Genomic DNA, 16,514 nt, shown 5'->3' on the forward strand with positions numbered 1-16,514 from the left:
GAAGTTCACTCTGGCCAATAGGCGCTGATTAACTTTGTCATTTTGCAACTTAACACAAAAAAAAATATGATTCTGAATACATTTGAGGTGAGAAATATGCAGTGCAGGCACATGATCTTGCTTCATATTTGATCAGTGTTGCCTGGAGATTGACAGGCTGCATTTGATAGTCCTCACCTCTGTTTGGTTGTTTACCTTTACATGGTCGAATTTGTCGACCACTATAGGTCTGTCTTTGAGCGGCCATACGTGGAGGCTGGTGTATGTACAGATAATAGATGACAATGTTGTAAAGTTACAGTGAAGAGAAAAGGTATAGTGGTTGACAAATAATGTACATAAATAAACATTTTTATAGTGATTAAAACTACAGTGTGTTATAAGCCCTCTTTTAACCACTTTTTTATAAAGCTCGAACCTCACATGAGCCTGGTAGAGATAATAAACCACCCAAAATAAAAAAAACACGGACAAAGGGCAAGGTGTCTGCAGAAAAGTACATCGCCACACACTTCTAGTATGTCCTACATGATTGAAAGATATTACTTATATATGACTATACATCGTTTTTAGAGAAAATCCTGTATAGTATATCTTCAAAGTGTTTCCAAGTAGTCTTGATTTGTTTATGGATACTGAAAATATTAAGGGCAGAAATAATCAAAAGAAAGAAGGAAATTATGTTTATTTTAAATGTACATAATAGGAAAACAAGGATTCGTAAACTGTTCTTTACTCGTGCAGATTGAAATGAAATGTATGTTTCTAGACTCACACTCAGGAGGGCTCTAAAGGCAGCGACACTCAAAGCTCATTTCTTACTGGCACTTGGGGCAAGAAGAAAGCTAACTCTTTGGCCAAAGTAAGAGAAGAAACCCATTTGATTTATAATCTCACTGACCAGTCTTGCTGCTTCATGCCTGCCAACCAATCGTGGAGGAGGGCTTGACCACAGAGGGGTTTTCATTGGTCACAGGTTGATAATTTCACACTTGATTGTGACATTAGGCAGTTTGACCAGGTGTGTGTTAATCTTCTGCTTGCCTCACTAAGAGGGCTCTCTGGCACTGAAAAATGATTACACAGTGGTGTTGATCTTGTCCTGGGTGGGTGAGAGTCGGCTGGTTTAAATGAGTGATTTAGCTGCTGTATGGATGGCCAGCTTTGGTGGAAGTGCTGCACATTTACTCATGCAAAAAGGAATCTAATCAGAGCCTCGGATACATGAAAAGTACACGTTTGATGTTCGATTTGGACTTTAAAAGCAGTTGTAAGAGAATACATTTAAACTTGAAACAGGCTAAGTTTACAGTGTTTCACATCCCTGGCTCTGATTTGTTTTCTCATGTTTACACAACTACAAAAAAGTGGGTCTGTGATGACAAACTAATGTAATTACAAAATCTGGTTAGCCATGTCTGTGTGTGTTAGTGGATCATCATCTGGCGTGTGTGCGTGTGTCTCAACAGGCTTCTCAGCAGAGCAGTCCTCAGGCCGTCTGGGTTGTTCCTGCTCTGCGGCAGCTGCATGAGATCACCCGTTCTTTCATCAAGCAGACCTATCAGAAACAAGACAAGGTAACACAAACAAACGCGTGCAGCAAACAAACACATAATGGAAACAGTCAGCGCAGTATTTCCATGGTAACCTTTCCCCATCTCATCGCAGAGCATCATCCAGGACTTGAAGAAGAACTTTGAGATCGTCAAATTGATCACAGGATCCCTCGTGTGCTGCCATCGGCTCGCTGTGACCGCTTCGGGCAATAATGGCCTCTCAGGCTCAACTCTGGTGGATGGACGATACACCTACCAGGAGGTTTGTTTGTGTTCGATTTTCTCTCATAAGGTCTTTTTAAATTTAATTTCAGGAGTCAGGACAATATTTATTTAATTTAATGAGCTTTTATTGATCATCTTTGCTGCGGCTCCAGCAGTTTGTGTATTTGTGCTGGACTGTCACAGTCTGGTTCACGCAGCCCTGCACCGAATACATGATATGTAGACTGATGCACGTAATGCTGAATCAAAGTTCACAAGAGCGAGTTCTGCCTTTAAATTTGGAGCATTGTGCCATTAGTTAAGTAAAGTCAAGTCAGATTTATTTATAGAGCACATTTACAAACAACAAACATTGACCATAGTGCTTCACAAAGAGATTAAATAGAGCAGAGGCGTGATCAAATAAAAACACGATCAAATAACAGTAATAAATAGGAGAATATAAGTAAACTTAATAAGATCAAACAATATCTTTACAAAACCATAATGCAAAAATAGCCCTGCACAAACAACTAAATAAAATGCAGGTGGTGTCATAATAATGATAATAATATGATGAAATGACTGATCACACTGTCAGGTATTGCATCATGATGGTGACAGTGTGTGTGTTTTAGGTTCATGATGATGACGTGTCTCTCTCTATGTTTAGTATCTGGACAGCCACCTGCGCTTCCTGGCCTTCTTCCTCCAGGAGGCCAGCCTCTACCTGGTCTGGAACAGGGCCAAGGAGCTGTGGGAGTGCCTGGTGTCCGGGCCAGATGTCTGTGAACTTGACCGTGAGGTATGAAAGCATTTATGCAAATTAAATATTTGTCCTCAGCCTTTTGTTTGTGTTTAATGACCTTTCTCTGGATGACTGCTCTGGAGGAACAAAGACTCTGCAAACATTAAGTCATGCATTCCTCTCTTTTCTTTATATTTTGGACAGTTTTTATGACAGGTACATAAATATACATTAAAAAATAAGTTAAAAAAATAAAAATATTAATCCTTTAACACCTGGATTGACATCAGTTTTCTTGTGCTGCGCTAAGATGCATTTCACAGTCATTTTAACCTCTGAAACCTAAGATTTTTTTTTGTTTTCTTTCACAAACTAAGGAAAAACATAAAGAGCAACTTGGCAAGAAATGACCCTCAAACTGCAAAAATAAGTAATAGGTGACAAGGAAATAATCTGAAAACGAGCTGGGATGGGCGATTAGATATTATCAAAAAATTAGAGAAAAATCTCTCAAATTATATTTATAATTCTCTTAGTTACATTTTTGAAATTATGTTACAGAATCTTTTAGCACTTTCAGGGGGTAATTTATTTTTTATTATTTTTATTTTTATTATTATTTTTGTTGTTTTTTTTAAAAACTTTTTTTCCCCTATTTTCCAGCAGTTTTCTTTTAACTTAATACTAATTTCTGGTCGTTTTTGGGCCATTTCTTGTTAAGCTAATCATCGCCCTCCCATGTTTTTGGAAGAAACCAAGCCAATTTGCTTGTATTTTAAAGGATCATATGTTGTGTTCAGTTTCTGCTTTATGATATTATCTCATAAATACTTAACTATAGTTTTTATTGTGAGTGTAAATTTGGCATTAGAAGTAATTAAGAAGTGAGAATTAACAAAGTACTTCACAGTAAAAACACTATCAGTTTGTACACATTTTTAAAAAGTTTAAATTAACTATTCAACACCTTTTTTGTAAACTGCCAATTTAATCCTTACGTTACTCCTCACTGTTCCTTGATTTGTCATTATTTGCTGTTTGCTGTACATTTTAGTCAAAAATCAAAGAAGCTGAGCCAAACTGAATAAAATGGAGCAGTCAGAAGAGGCACTGTGCACAGATCAGTTGTCTAGTCTGTGTCTAATTTTATTGATCTGACTGATTTAATTTGTTGCATTGACCCTGAGCAACCTTCCTCTGCCTCAGTGTGGAATCTGGCCTTTGCATAGTTCAGTGTACATGTTTGCATTTTAACTAACAAACTAAACTGCTACTAACTACTGCAACAGCTGCTCCTTGTTAACAGGAAAAATATGCAGATTACCTTCTGAAGAACACACAAGTTCTGTATCCAAGATTCAGTAACCTTAACATGATGTGTTTCGATTTGTTCAGATGTGTTTTGAGTGGTTCACCAAAGGACAACATGACCTCGAGAGTGATGTTCAGCAGCAGCTCTTCAAGGAGAAGATCCTAAAACTGGAACCCTATGAGATCACCATGAATGGTGAGAGACTCAACAACTATTTACAGCATTACAGCCTTTCAGGATTAGTTTATAAATGACACTGTGACACGGCAGTAAACTTCTTTTATGTCTTTCTCCCAGGTTTCAATCTGTTCAAGACGTTCTTTGAGAATGTGAATCTGTGTGACCATCGCCTCAAACGCCAGGGAACTCAGCTGGTCAGTTATTACTCATGCTTCTGTTTTTCTTAACCAGTGACGTCGACAGCTACTTTTATTGTCACTGAAAGCTGAAGTGCGCTGGAAATAATCATAGAGATGAAAAACATTTTGGTTAACATTTAAACTCACATTATCTGATTTCAGTGTGTGGAGCGCCTTGACCTGGCAGGGATGGATTTTATCTGGCGCATCGCCATGGAAACCCCAGATGAAGAGATAGCCAATGAAGCAATCCAGCTAATTATCACATATAGCTACACCAACCTCAATCCCAAGATGAAGAAGGTCAGTATGTGTGTGTGCACAGCAGTTCCAGCAGTTTCCTCATGTGTGTCTCACTATCTGCGAAAAACAGTAACTTAAAGGTGACCTATTATGCTTTTCCTTATTTTCTGTTGCTCATATGATGCTACAATGTTGGATGTTTGTTTTTAAAAGTTGCCAAAGTTTCAAATAATTAGGTTGACATTTAAAAGTAATCACCCGTGAGGCTTCCTTATAGAGCAGAGTCCTCAGCAGCAGCCCAGGTTTGAATTCAACCCATGGCCCTTGGCTGCATATCATCCTCTGTCTCGCTCCCCTCTTCCCTATCTATCTGCATCTATTTAGGGACAAAATAGACAAATAAATAATCCTATGAAAATGTATCTCTGTGTGCAAAAACCTCTGGCTTTGATTGTTCTGAAAACTCTGTTTTCAACAGTAATTTCCACTTTCATGACAGGCTGACATAATCTCACGATGGAATTGGCACTGAAAGTGTTAACGTTGCATACACTGCTATATATATAGGCATATCATCATTTGTTACATGCTAGATACGATGCCCCTTTGAGTGATGAAAGAAAGATAAAAATAAATAAGAGGCATCTGTTTCCACCATGAATACAATTCCAAAAAATGTTGCAAAACCTGATTTTATATTTTAGCAATCATTAGTTCACAGAAAGCATTATCTGTCATCAGCTTCACCCAGTCAGGAAACCTGTAATCTTAGCTGTAATAATGTTGTTAATTTCTCCCCAATTTCACATCTTATTCCTGTGAGAACATGTGCGGTTGCGAAGATTTTGTTTTAGAAGGTTTTATTTGTGTTTTTTTACGGTAAAAAGTGCTGCCATTCTTCGTTACAGTCAATGGGCTGCCTTTAATGACCGTGCAGAGACACCGAGATGCAGAAGACCCGGAAACACCAACCAATCAGAGCAGACTAAGCTTTTTTTGGTAGGGGGGCTGTAAGAGCAGGCTCTATAACAGAGCCTCTCAGTCAGAGGGTGAATACAGGTGTTGCAGCAGAGACAGGATGAGCAAAATAAAGTGTTTTTTGAACATTTAAGCATGTAAACATGCTCTAGTAGAAATCCAAAAATACTATGTATGAAGTATGAACCTGAAAATGAGCATTATAGGTCCCCTTTTAAGATGCTGCAATCTTGCTTAAAGCCATCATCACATGGAGCGGGCGTCCCGTGTGCAAAGGTGTCGTCCTCGCTGCAGCGCCCATGGGTTCAACTCCAACCTGTGACCCTTTGCTGGGTTTCATCCCCTCCCTCTCCCCCTTTCAAGTTTAATATTCTGTCCTATCTAATGAAAGCTAAAGCTGTCTCTCATTAAAAGTTAAACAATGTGTAATATTGACTTCTGTTTCCTTGCAGGATTCTGTGTCTTTGCACAAGAAGTTTATAGCTGATTGTTACAAGCGCCTGGAGGTGAGTAGCTGAATATGTTACCGTTAGGAGTGATTCTGGCATTTCACAAAAATCAACATCTGAAATCCTGCTTCTGTTTTTTTCAGGCAGCCAGCTCGGCCCTGGGTGGGCCTACTTTGACACATGCTGTTACTAGGGCAACAAAGATGCTGACGGCCACTGCCATGCCGACTGTGGCCACATCTGTACAATCACCATCCAGGTACAGAGGGGGGTTTGGGTAAGAGCATAGTTACTAAACCTATTAAAACACGATTGTTTAACAGTATTCTAACTCACCACAGAGATTGAATTAATTTTTGACTTGTATAAAACACAAGTAAAACACTGTTGATGTTCAAATCTAGATCCACTAAGCTGGTGATAATCGAAAGACTGCTGCTACTGGCTGAACGCTACGTCATCACTATAGAGGTAAGCTCTGTTTTATTCATTGTAAGGGTCTCAATGTCATTTTAATTGTAAATATATTAGTAATATATGAGAACCAAGGATAGTATTAACACAATCCATAAGAACACAAGATGATTTAGCATTAGCATTAGCAAGATAAAGCATTTTTTTAAATTTGTGTGCTTTTCTCTTTAGGACATGTACTCAGTTCCTCGCACAATTCTACCTCACGGGGCCTCGTTCAACGGACACCCCGTCACTCTTCACATCACCTATGAGTCAACCAAAGACACTTTCACCTTAGAGGTAAGACTTTTCTTTGGTCACATCCACACTAATACGTTTTTGTTTTAAGACTTGTAAGCATTGCTACGTTTAAGTCTAGCATCTACACCATTCAAGCATTTTGGAAACCCTGAGAGACCTTTGAAAATACTGTTGACCCTGTTTTAATTTAAAAAACTGTGGGTTTCCATTTTACTCTAAATGTGTGTAAACTGAGACTTCTGAAAACACAGATGCCCACATCCACATCTTGATAAGGTCTTATCAGTCACAGTGTGTCAAGTCAAAATGTTATAGCTAGTTCTGCATACCATTTGTGATTTTATCCTTCTTGTGTGGGTTATACTCGAGTTTCTCTCAGTAGTAATTCCACCTCATTGTCAGTCCAAAAACAGACATTTCTAGTTTTATTTTTTGCCCTCTCCGAAGTATTTTTTGTAACTGAGCAACCAGCAGCAGAACAGACAATTACTGTTTACATTGATATGCAAGCAGAGCTTTATTTATATAGCATTTTTTTTAGAATATGCAGTTACAAAGCACTTCACAAACACGTACACACACTTAAAATAATTGAGTTTCAATAAATTACAATGTGGAAAATAGTAGAATGAGAGACAGACAAGACCAAAACAAACAAACACATGGAGTGGATCTAAAGGAAGGCTTGCCTTTAAAGGTTGGGTTTAAGTAGATGCTAAAAACAGTCCAAGGACTCGGAAAATCTGATGGACCCGGGGAGATAGTTCCAGAAGGTAGGGGATGTCAATGGTAATGGTATGTCAATGGTAATGTGCTATGCATTTTTTGGGTGTTATATATGGAAATTATGGAGGTTATTTCTGTGACGGAGCTAAAAAGCTGCTTTGTACGGAAACTGTATTTGTTTCAAAAACAGCATTTTAAAAAGAAAACCCATTTGTGGGGATGTGGCCTCAGAGCTGTTTGATACACCTTTATCGTGTAGATTTACATCTACAGAGGAAATAACCCTGCTCTGTGTGTGTGTGTGTGTCCTGCAGACCCACAGTAATGAGACAATAGGAAGTATCCGGTGGAAGATATCGGAGCACTTGAGCTGTCCGGTGGATAATGTCCAGATCTTTGCCAATGACAGCGTGGTAAGTGTTGACCACTCTGAAAGTGACAGGGACTCTGTTTCTCTTTTGCTTTAAACATACAATTGTACCTGTCATGCCTTCAACAAAGTGTTGTACTCCTCCCCCAATCACGTGTTTCCCCTGAAGCCAATGAACATTTCAAACTACAACTCGATGCACTGTAAAAACTTTCGGCCACCTCGTCTTTGTCGGTGGGTCGATCGTGTGGCAGGGGAAACACAGCCTCAAACAACCTCCATCCCTGTTTTTCTCTCACTCCGTCCCTTCACTGCTCCTCCATAATGTGTTAGTTGACCATGAATCGGGACCAGAAGCTGCTGTCCCAGCTTGGCTTCAGCGATGAGCAGAGCTTGACTGTGAAGAGCTCAGGCACTGGCACTCCCTCTGGCAGCTCCGAGTCCTCAGCCTCCGCCTCCAGCAGCTCCAGCTCTGCTGTCTTCAACTCTGCCTACGCCTTGGAGCAGGTACCAGCTCAGACATGACTGTGTACTAACAAAACTCTGGTCACACTCAGGCTTACATCATTTCTGACACACTGTGGCCATTTTTTTTTCTGTCTCCAGGAGAAGTCCCTTCCTGGTGTGGTGATGGCTTTGGTGTGTAATGTGTTTGAGATGCTTTACCAGCTGGCTAACCTCGACGAAACCAGGTGAGACACTACAATTCTAAGGATACATTCATACTACGAGCTTTAGCGCTCACTTCAGATTTATTGGTCATCTCTGACTTTTTCTTTAGCGTTTCATGTTGTTTTTCAATGTTTTGTTTTTCACTAGATTTCAGGGATAACTGCCCACACTCCTACACTGCAGTGGAACAATAACAAAAACATATCACACAGCATGCTGTTGTGCAGATGTTTTCAATTTTTTGTCATAAGGATTAAAAAGTAGAACTGGAGTAAAAAGTATAAACAATGAAGCCACCGAAGTCAGTGATTAGGGTTTAATTAATAAGTTATTGTGCAGAAAAAGCCAGCTAATTTGTGAGCAGACGATAACGAGGATGAGCGAAAATAGAGCCAAATTTTTAATTATGGCTTTTTGTGGAGCATACGGAGGAGGTGTGTGTATAGAGAGTTGGAGCCAAGATTGGAGGCATTGTGACGTAAATGACTTCACTGAAACAGATTTCATCCAAATTTCAGGAATTTAGGGGCTACTTTTGACAACATTTTTTTTTTGCTTTTATACATTTGTCTTTACCGATTGAGTCCCGCCAGTGCAGAACTGTAATAAATGACAAACTGAGGTCGCTTTGCAAAAATTCAGAGTTGTATCTGATTCTGATTTAGTTCTCTCTGTTTTAGAAAAACAAAACAACTTTTGGGACACTTTTGCCTGCAGAAAGAAAGGCCTGTATATTTACCACTGGGTTTTTTTAATTTCCAGGATCACTCTTCGTGTGAGGAAGCTGCTGCTGCTGATTCCAACAGATCCAGAGGTGCAGGATGCGCTCGACAACTTTGTTCCCAAAGAATCCAGCGTCTGGAGCCACCAGGTACGTCAGATTGTCTGTAATGTGTTCTGGCGAAGTGGCGACTGTCATGACTGAAGCTCTCTGCTCTTTACATACTTATTCTTACTTGATGCTTGTGATCTGAACACCTCTGTCTATAAGAGTGTTGCCTCCGTTTTACACCATCTCTACTCTTCCATGTCTGTCTCTGTTATTTTATAAACTCCCTTCTTTGTGTCTCTATTCTGCAGAAAACACTCTTCCAGGGAACAGGCTCTCGATCTCCATCTATGGCCGCAAAGCAGCAGCACCAGCCCAGTGCCGCATCCATCCTGGAGTCTCTCTTCAGATCCTCGGCCCCGGGCATGTCCACCTTCAGAGTGCTCTACAACCTGGAGGTACACACACGTTATCATTGACACACAGGGTTCGCAAAAGATGCTTGAATTTTGAGCAGGGTTAGAAAAATCAACTACTGGAAAATCTTGAAAATATCTGAGTATTTGAAAAATCCTTGAAATTCAAATGAACTACATATTGCAGCCTCATATTATGGCAAAAGTTTTGTTATCAGGTCATTATAATGAAAGTGGTCACAATCAACCCCCCCTCCCTTTTTTTAATTTGCATGCACCATCATCTCAAACCACTCTGTAGCCAGCTGAATTAATAATAATAATTGATATTTAAACCAGTTGGTGAGACTTCAGTTCCATCTGTTTACTTGTGCTACTTACAGTTGGTTTTATTTTAAATATGATTTTTTAAATTTCTTTATGAAATGATCAAGAAATGATGAAAAACACTTTTTTTTATTGAGATGACAGAAAAAGAGTATGAGGATTAACCCCCCACTAAAAGAGAGACATTAATGACGTGATCTCTCAAACTTAAAGGCAGATTAAAAATGTTAACATCTGTTTTCCTCCCTGTTTTCTCTTTGTATCAGGTGTTGAGTTCAAAGCTAATGCCCACTTCGGATGATGAGATGGCCAAAACCAGCAGCAAGTCCTTCTGTGAGAACTTCCTTAAAGCAGGAGGCCTCAGGTAACAGAGCAGAACAGACCTGTTAGAGAAATATTCAGACTTGTCCAGCTGCGTTACAAAGTTTTTATTTTTAGCTCTGACCGGAGTATCTCTGTTTTCTTTGAAGTCTGGTGGTGAATGTTATGCAGAGAGACTCCATCCCATCAGAGGTGGACTATGAGACCAGACAAGGAGTCTACTCAATCTGTCTTCAGCTGGCCAGGTGCAAAAAATGCCTCCCCCGAACACTCAAACATGGATGAATATTTTGGATGTACAGTTTTGGACACGTACAAAGTTAGACTTCATACTCAACTGGCTTTGTTTGCAGGTTTCTTCTGGTTGGCCAGAGCATGCCTGCAGTGCTTGACGATGATGTCATCAGGGATGGGGAGGCGCTGTCATCCCGCCCGTTCCGTAACGCTGGACGGACTGGACGACAGCTGTCTCTGTGTGGAACTCCAGAGAAGTCCTCCTACAGACAGATGTCTCTGTCCGAGCGCTCCTCCATAAGAGTGGAGGAGATCATACCGGCTGCTCGCGTAGCTATTCAGGTACCAACAAACACTGTCAGTATGGAGCTGTTTCCATGACAAATCCACCTATTATTCAGCACCCAGATTGATCTTGTTCGCTCTCTCTAGACCATGGAGGTGGGGGACTTCACCTCCACCGTGGCCTGTTTCATGCGTCTGACCTGGGCGGCTGCAGCCGGCCGATTAGATCTGGTTGGCAGCCCGCAGCCAATCAGAGAGACCCACAGCTCTCTTCTGCCACAGGGGGTCCGTACCCGAGTCAGCAGCACAGGTAAAAAAAACACAGAAAACTGGCTATCATTGTTAATGTGGGTGCTAGCTTCTCTCAACCCCTACAAGGTGCATTCATACAAAAGCTGAGAACTTGTTATGCCAACTGGATATTTACAGTCAATAGGTGTGGTAACCATCCTGCAGAGCTTCATTCCTGATACGCATTTTCTGTTTTGTTGTCAGCAGCTCACGGTCAAAGCAATTCCAGTGCTACAAACAAAAGAAACAAAAGTAAAACAAATGTCTGGTGTTTGTTTGCAGGAAGTAATTGCAGCTCCAGCAGTGAGGGGGAGACCACGCCAACAGCATTGCATGCAGGGATATGTGTGAGACAGCAGAGTGTCTCCATCAAAGATGCCATCATCGCCCGCGAGGCTCTTTCACTGCTGGTCACCTGTCTGCAGTTACGCTGTCAGCAGCTGTGTAAGAGCACAAACACACTACAAGCACACACGCTCGCTTTTTAAGATAATTCACTTGATGGTGACACTCAGATGTGTCAATTAATAGGAAAAGAAACAACAAACTGCAGCCCAACTCCATATCCCCACTGCATTAGCCATACAGCCGACGGTGGAACTAATTGTAACACTCCTCCTCATACAGTTAGAAAAAAGAAAAAAAAATGTTGTATTTTCATTTTCACGGCATTAGAGTTTTTTTTCAGTTTTATTGCCCATGTGACCTGTTGTTTTTGGGAAAGTGTTTGTTCTGTGTTTGTAAAGTGTGATACAGGACTGTTTAAATGTTCTTTATTTTGATTTGATTTGGTTTATTTCAAATGTGTAAAAATAATTGAGGAATGATTATATAAACACGAAGACAGACAAAAAAAGTAATTATTTACAAATGGAAAGCTGAAGAAATTGTCAAACGTGATGATTTGGTCTACATATTCGAAAAAGGAGTGTAAAGAAGTCCCACCCCCCTTTTCCATATTTCATTGAATTTTAATTAGCCAGTTTCCTTATATTTATTTAAAAAAAAAAAGTTTACCAGTTGCCAGTGTCACCTCAGTCCCCCACAGAAAGATGTTGACTGTCGTTAACACTTTTAATACTGCCTGTTCAAAATAAATTAAAAGATAGGCATTTTTTGTTTTTAACGCTAAACCTAACTCACACTGAACCATGGCTCCTAAACTGGGGTATCTGGATCAGAATCAGAATCGGGTTTCATTGCACGGAGGACAGATACACGTGGACACAGAAAAAGAATAAAAATAGTAACTTTAAATAAAATAAGATAAAAAATATAGAAGCAATTCAAAATATAAAATGAAAAATATAATTTAAAGTACAGAAAATGTCCGTATACACCGCTAACTGGAATAATGCTGTAGTTTGTTCATTTCCTTCAGTATGTAGGTTGCTGTGTTTGCCAGACTTCTGCAATGAAACTAAATCCCGTGGTTGGTTTCTCTCTCCAGGTTCTTTTTACAACCTTCCCTCCGTCAATGATTTCATCATCGACATTCTGCTGGGATCTCCCAGCGGAGAGGTAAACAACACCATCTTTTTGTTTAACAGACTGCACACAGAAGAAATAAATACCTAACACTGCAGTGTGTGTTTACACGTGCGGTCTCTGTCCCTCCGTCTAGATCCGCCGTGTCGCTTGTGATCAGCTGTACACTCTGAGTCAGTCTGATACTTCGGCCTTCGCCGAAGTCCAGAAACCAAACTTGTTCCTCCTCTCGGTCATTCTGACCGCTCAGCTGCCATTATGGAGTCCCACGTCGATCATGAGAGGCGTCAACCAGAGGTACTTAAGCAGGAAACACACAAGATATAAGGCCCTGAAACTTTTGTAGAGGTCTCACGCTGATGTTGTTTTTCTTCTCAGGTTGCTGTCTCAGTGCACAGAGTATTTTGACCTTAGATGCCAGCTTCTGGATGATCTAACCAGTAAGCTCCTCACATTGTAAAAATAGATTTCATAGAGAGGTTGTAGCCTCCTGTTTGAGCCCTTTCAGGTCACCTTATCATCACTTTTTTATTTCTTTCTTCCTCTCTGCCTCATATCGTCCCTCTCCTCTCACCGCCTCCTCCAGCGTCAGAGATGGAGGTGTTAAAAGTGAGTGCAGCCACCATGCTGGAGGACGAAATCTCTTGGCTTGACAACTTTGAGCCTAGTTGGAGCTCTGAGATGGAGACCAGTGAGGCGGACAACATCCTCCTGGCAGGACACCTCCGCCTTATCAAGACGCTGCTCTCACTCTGCGGCAATGAGAAGGAGCATCTGGGTGAGCGCTCGCAAGGACGCACGCATACATATCTCCACCCATTACACACATTTGGAAATGTATAAAAATATGTAATGTGAAAACTCTTTTCTTCAGGTCCATCTTTGATCCAGCAGTTGCTGGATGACTTCCTGTTTCGAGCCTCGCGCATCATCATCAACAGTTCCAACCCCACACCCTCACCAGCCCCCAGCCATGACTTTCACCCCAAGTATGACATGTTAAATTTATCCATCAGTTACATTTTATTTTTCTCCTGTGAACTCATCTAATCCTTCATCGTGGTTTGGTCAGGTGCAGCACAGCCAGCAGCAGACTGGCAGCCTACGAGGTGCTGGTGATGCTGGCGGACAGCTCTCTCCTGAACCTCCGCCTGATCACCAGAGAGCTCATGTCCATGCACCATCAGTCTGATCCATCCCTCTGCAAGGAGTTTGATGTAAGGCACTGATTACAATAATATATCTTACAAAAATATTTGAATATGGTTAAATCATAATTTTGCTTTCAATCTAACTCTGTGTGTTTCTTTCAGTATCTTCCCCCCGTAGAGAGTCGGTCAGTCTCAGGTTTTGTTGGGTTGAAGAACGGTGGGGCCACATGTTACATGAATGCTGTGTTTCAGCAGCTCTACATGCAGCCCGGACTACCAGAGGTACACATGTTTCCTATGTGCCGTTCACTTTCTGTAGTCAGCAGAGGACATCTGCTCTTTGAGTCTGGTCCAAGTGAATCCAATATTAGTGAGAGTGTGTGTTTTTGGTTTGAAGGCTTTCCTGTCCATCGAGGACGACACAGATCAGCCAGAAGAGAGCGTCTTCTACCAGGTCCAGTCTTTGTTTGGCCACCTGATGGAGAGCAAACTGCAGTACTATGTACCTGAGAACTTCTGGAAGGTAATAAAGACTTCAGTGTGCATTGACTGTAATTCGTACAACATTTCAACTTTGACTGATAACTTTGAAATTTGACTCTTCAACCTCCTATCTCTTGCAGAAGGTCGCGCATTGTACCGTCAAAACAGCCTCTTTCTCCAGGCTGTCAGACTTTTACTATGTTCACACCACTTACTGACACAGCAATAGGTTACAGATCATTTTCAATGGAAGCAGGTGACATAAAGCTACAAATTGGCGCTTTTTGCTGCAGATGGGCGTGATGCGCTACAAATCAAAATTGAGCTGGCTTCAACTTCTTTTCTTAATGCGCGTTGTGGTGCATGAAGGGGTTCAATGAGGCGCCAAAATGTGACGTTAAAAAATTAGTGGAAACCATGGATGTTTTTGTCGACTAAATACAAATTAAGTTAGGTTGTCCCACAGGCCTGTGATAATGTAATTTCTTTTGTTGTAGTCAAGACAATACTAACCGAGACCAAGACTTGACTGAGACTAGAGCGTGCCGAGACCGAGAAAACTTGATTGCAGTCGATTGTTCTCTTCATGTCGTCCACGTGATTGGCTGGATTTGAAGAAGGAGGTTTAACATCCAGTCACAGTAATTTGTTAACAAATAAATCTTGTGAGTCTGCTATGTTAGAGACCAAGACGAGACAGAGTCAAAATGTGTTTGATTCCGAGACGAGACAGAGACCCTCTAAAAGTGGTCTTGAGACCAAGACTATTTGTCTTTCTGTTCCTCATTAGTGTGTTTTAAAATGTAAATTTGCTGCACATCATTCTGAACATCATGACTGCAAAGTCTAAAAGACTTGTCAAATATATTTACAAATATTTCAGCTGTTTCTCTCTTAGCATTAAGATCAGTCAGATGGACAGTGTAGTTATCCCCAAAACAAACATTGATATCCTGCAAATGTGTCATTTCTGATGCAGATCTTCAAGATGTGGAACAAGGAGCTGTACGTAAGAGAGCAGCAGGATGCTTATGAGTTCTTTACTAGTTTGGTGGATCAGCTTGATGAGCATCTCAAGGTAAAGTTCGCCACACCCATTTAAAAAAACCCAAAACACCAGCTAAGTTCTTACAATACCTAACTGGTTATGATAATATTAACAGTAGATCTCTTCTTCACTAGAAAATGGGTCGAGAACAGATCTTCAAAAACACATTTCAGGGAATCTTCTCCGACCAAAAGATTTGTAAAGACTGTCCTCACCGGTAAGCCTTTTTTTTAATATGTTCTTGAAACCCAGAACTTTTGTTTCATTTTAAAACACATCACAGGTTTATTTGACCTTTTATTATACAGCTATGAGCGTGAAGAAACATTCATGGCTTTGAACCTCGGAGTGACGTCATGTCAAAGCTTAGAGATCTCATTGGACCAGTTCGTCAGAGGGGAGGTGCTTGAGGGCAGCAACGCCTACTACTGTGAGAAATGCAAGGAGAAGGTGTGTATAGTGATGTGCATGCTTTTATTCTACAACACCAATATCATGCATACTCACAATTTGTTCATCTGCACAGAGAACCACTGTGAAGAGGACATGTATCAAATCTCTGCCCAGCGTTCTCTGTATTCACCTCATGCGCTTCGGCTTCGACTGGGAAAGTGGACGCTCTATCAAATATGATGAACAGATTCGGGTATGGAACCAGTCACTCGCATATTTATTTATTGCGCTCACCCAGATTGTGCTGCAGCATGTCAAAACTCTGAATTATGAATATGATTTAAATGTATTTTGTATTTTTGTTGCACAGTTCCCTTGGGTGTTGAACATGGAGCCTTACACAGTCTCTGGAATGGCTCGCCAAGACTGCAGCGGAGAGGGCAGCGAGGGTCGAGGTGACGGGACCTCAGGAGGGTCACCTAGGAAGAAAGTCACGATTTCTGAGAACTATGAACTCGTGGGAGTTGTCGTCCACAGTGGTCAGGCACATGCCGGTCACTATTACTCCTTCATCAAAGATAGACGGTAAGAGGCACTGCAGTCAGAAAACCATCCTCATTTAAGGATTTAAACATTCTCTGAAAATCCAAAGCATTTTTGTTTTCATTTTCTTGCACTTTTTGTCTGAAATGTCTGTTTGTTTTGGGATTTGATATTGTTTGTTTTTACTGACTTCTTAATTCGCACAGAACACAAATGCTCTGCACTGAGCTGATGACGAACGGCATTTCGTTTCATTCTGTGTATGCGAATATGCAGTGAAATGACAACAAAACTGAATCTTGAATCTTGTCAGAACTACATGCTACAAAAGTTCCCTGGTTGTATTTTCCAGCCGCTTTTCGTACTTTACATAAGAATCACATAACCAGTGATTAGTGGAGCACGGTAATCTGTTGCTGTAGTTTTCCAGG

General features: G+C 40.8%; 1 protein-coding gene across 3 annotated transcripts in view; it reads left to right on the forward strand.

Annotated features, from left to right (window-relative positions):
* Positions 1 to 16,514, forward strand: part of usp24 (ubiquitin specific peptidase 24) — a 47,467-nt gene that overhangs the window by 15,195 nt on the left and 15,758 nt on the right. The window contains exons 16-49 of one of the 3 annotated variants that reach the window (XM_088077952.1): positions 770 to 862; positions 1,470 to 1,577; positions 1,669 to 1,818; positions 2,434 to 2,565; positions 3,904 to 4,015; positions 4,118 to 4,194; positions 4,342 to 4,482; positions 5,853 to 5,906; positions 5,993 to 6,126; positions 6,254 to 6,320; positions 6,495 to 6,605; positions 7,607 to 7,705; positions 7,996 to 8,169; positions 8,269 to 8,354; positions 9,097 to 9,205; positions 9,415 to 9,561; positions 10,113 to 10,210; positions 10,317 to 10,412; positions 10,521 to 10,743; positions 10,834 to 10,996; positions 11,260 to 11,421; positions 12,428 to 12,498; positions 12,602 to 12,762; positions 12,844 to 12,905; positions 13,052 to 13,243; positions 13,340 to 13,454; positions 13,538 to 13,682; positions 13,779 to 13,898; positions 14,014 to 14,139; positions 15,079 to 15,177; positions 15,282 to 15,364; positions 15,456 to 15,597; positions 15,674 to 15,793; positions 15,911 to 16,125. In XM_088077952.1, coding sequence (XP_087934078.1) covers positions 770 to 862; positions 1,470 to 1,577; positions 1,669 to 1,818; positions 2,434 to 2,565; positions 3,904 to 4,015; positions 4,118 to 4,194; positions 4,342 to 4,482; positions 5,853 to 5,906; positions 5,993 to 6,126; positions 6,254 to 6,320; positions 6,495 to 6,605; positions 7,607 to 7,705; positions 7,996 to 8,169; positions 8,269 to 8,354; positions 9,097 to 9,205; positions 9,415 to 9,561; positions 10,113 to 10,210; positions 10,317 to 10,412; positions 10,521 to 10,743; positions 10,834 to 10,996; positions 11,260 to 11,421; positions 12,428 to 12,498; positions 12,602 to 12,762; positions 12,844 to 12,905; positions 13,052 to 13,243; positions 13,340 to 13,454; positions 13,538 to 13,682; positions 13,779 to 13,898; positions 14,014 to 14,139; positions 15,079 to 15,177; positions 15,282 to 15,364; positions 15,456 to 15,597; positions 15,674 to 15,793; positions 15,911 to 16,125 — 4,187 coding nt within the window. The remainder of the gene's footprint in view (positions 1 to 769; positions 863 to 1,469; positions 1,578 to 1,668; positions 1,819 to 2,433; positions 2,566 to 3,903; positions 4,016 to 4,117; positions 4,195 to 4,341; positions 4,483 to 5,852; positions 5,907 to 5,992; positions 6,127 to 6,253; positions 6,321 to 6,494; positions 6,606 to 7,606; positions 7,706 to 7,995; positions 8,170 to 8,268; positions 8,355 to 9,096; positions 9,206 to 9,414; positions 9,562 to 10,112; positions 10,211 to 10,316; positions 10,413 to 10,520; positions 10,744 to 10,833; positions 10,997 to 11,259; positions 11,422 to 12,427; positions 12,499 to 12,601; positions 12,763 to 12,843; positions 12,906 to 13,051; positions 13,244 to 13,339; positions 13,455 to 13,537; positions 13,683 to 13,778; positions 13,899 to 14,013; positions 14,140 to 15,078; positions 15,178 to 15,281; positions 15,365 to 15,455; positions 15,598 to 15,673; positions 15,794 to 15,910; positions 16,126 to 16,514) is intronic. The other 2 variants (XM_088077953.1, XM_088077954.1) reach the window with 2 other exon arrangements.

Source organism: Plectropomus leopardus, chromosome 5 (genome assembly GCF_026936395.1).
Source record: "Plectropomus leopardus strain MGB_pleo_1.0 chromosome 5, ASM2693639v1, whole genome shotgun sequence".
In the NCBI taxonomy this organism is placed as follows: Eukaryota; Metazoa; Chordata; class Actinopteri; order Perciformes; family Serranidae; genus Plectropomus; species Plectropomus leopardus.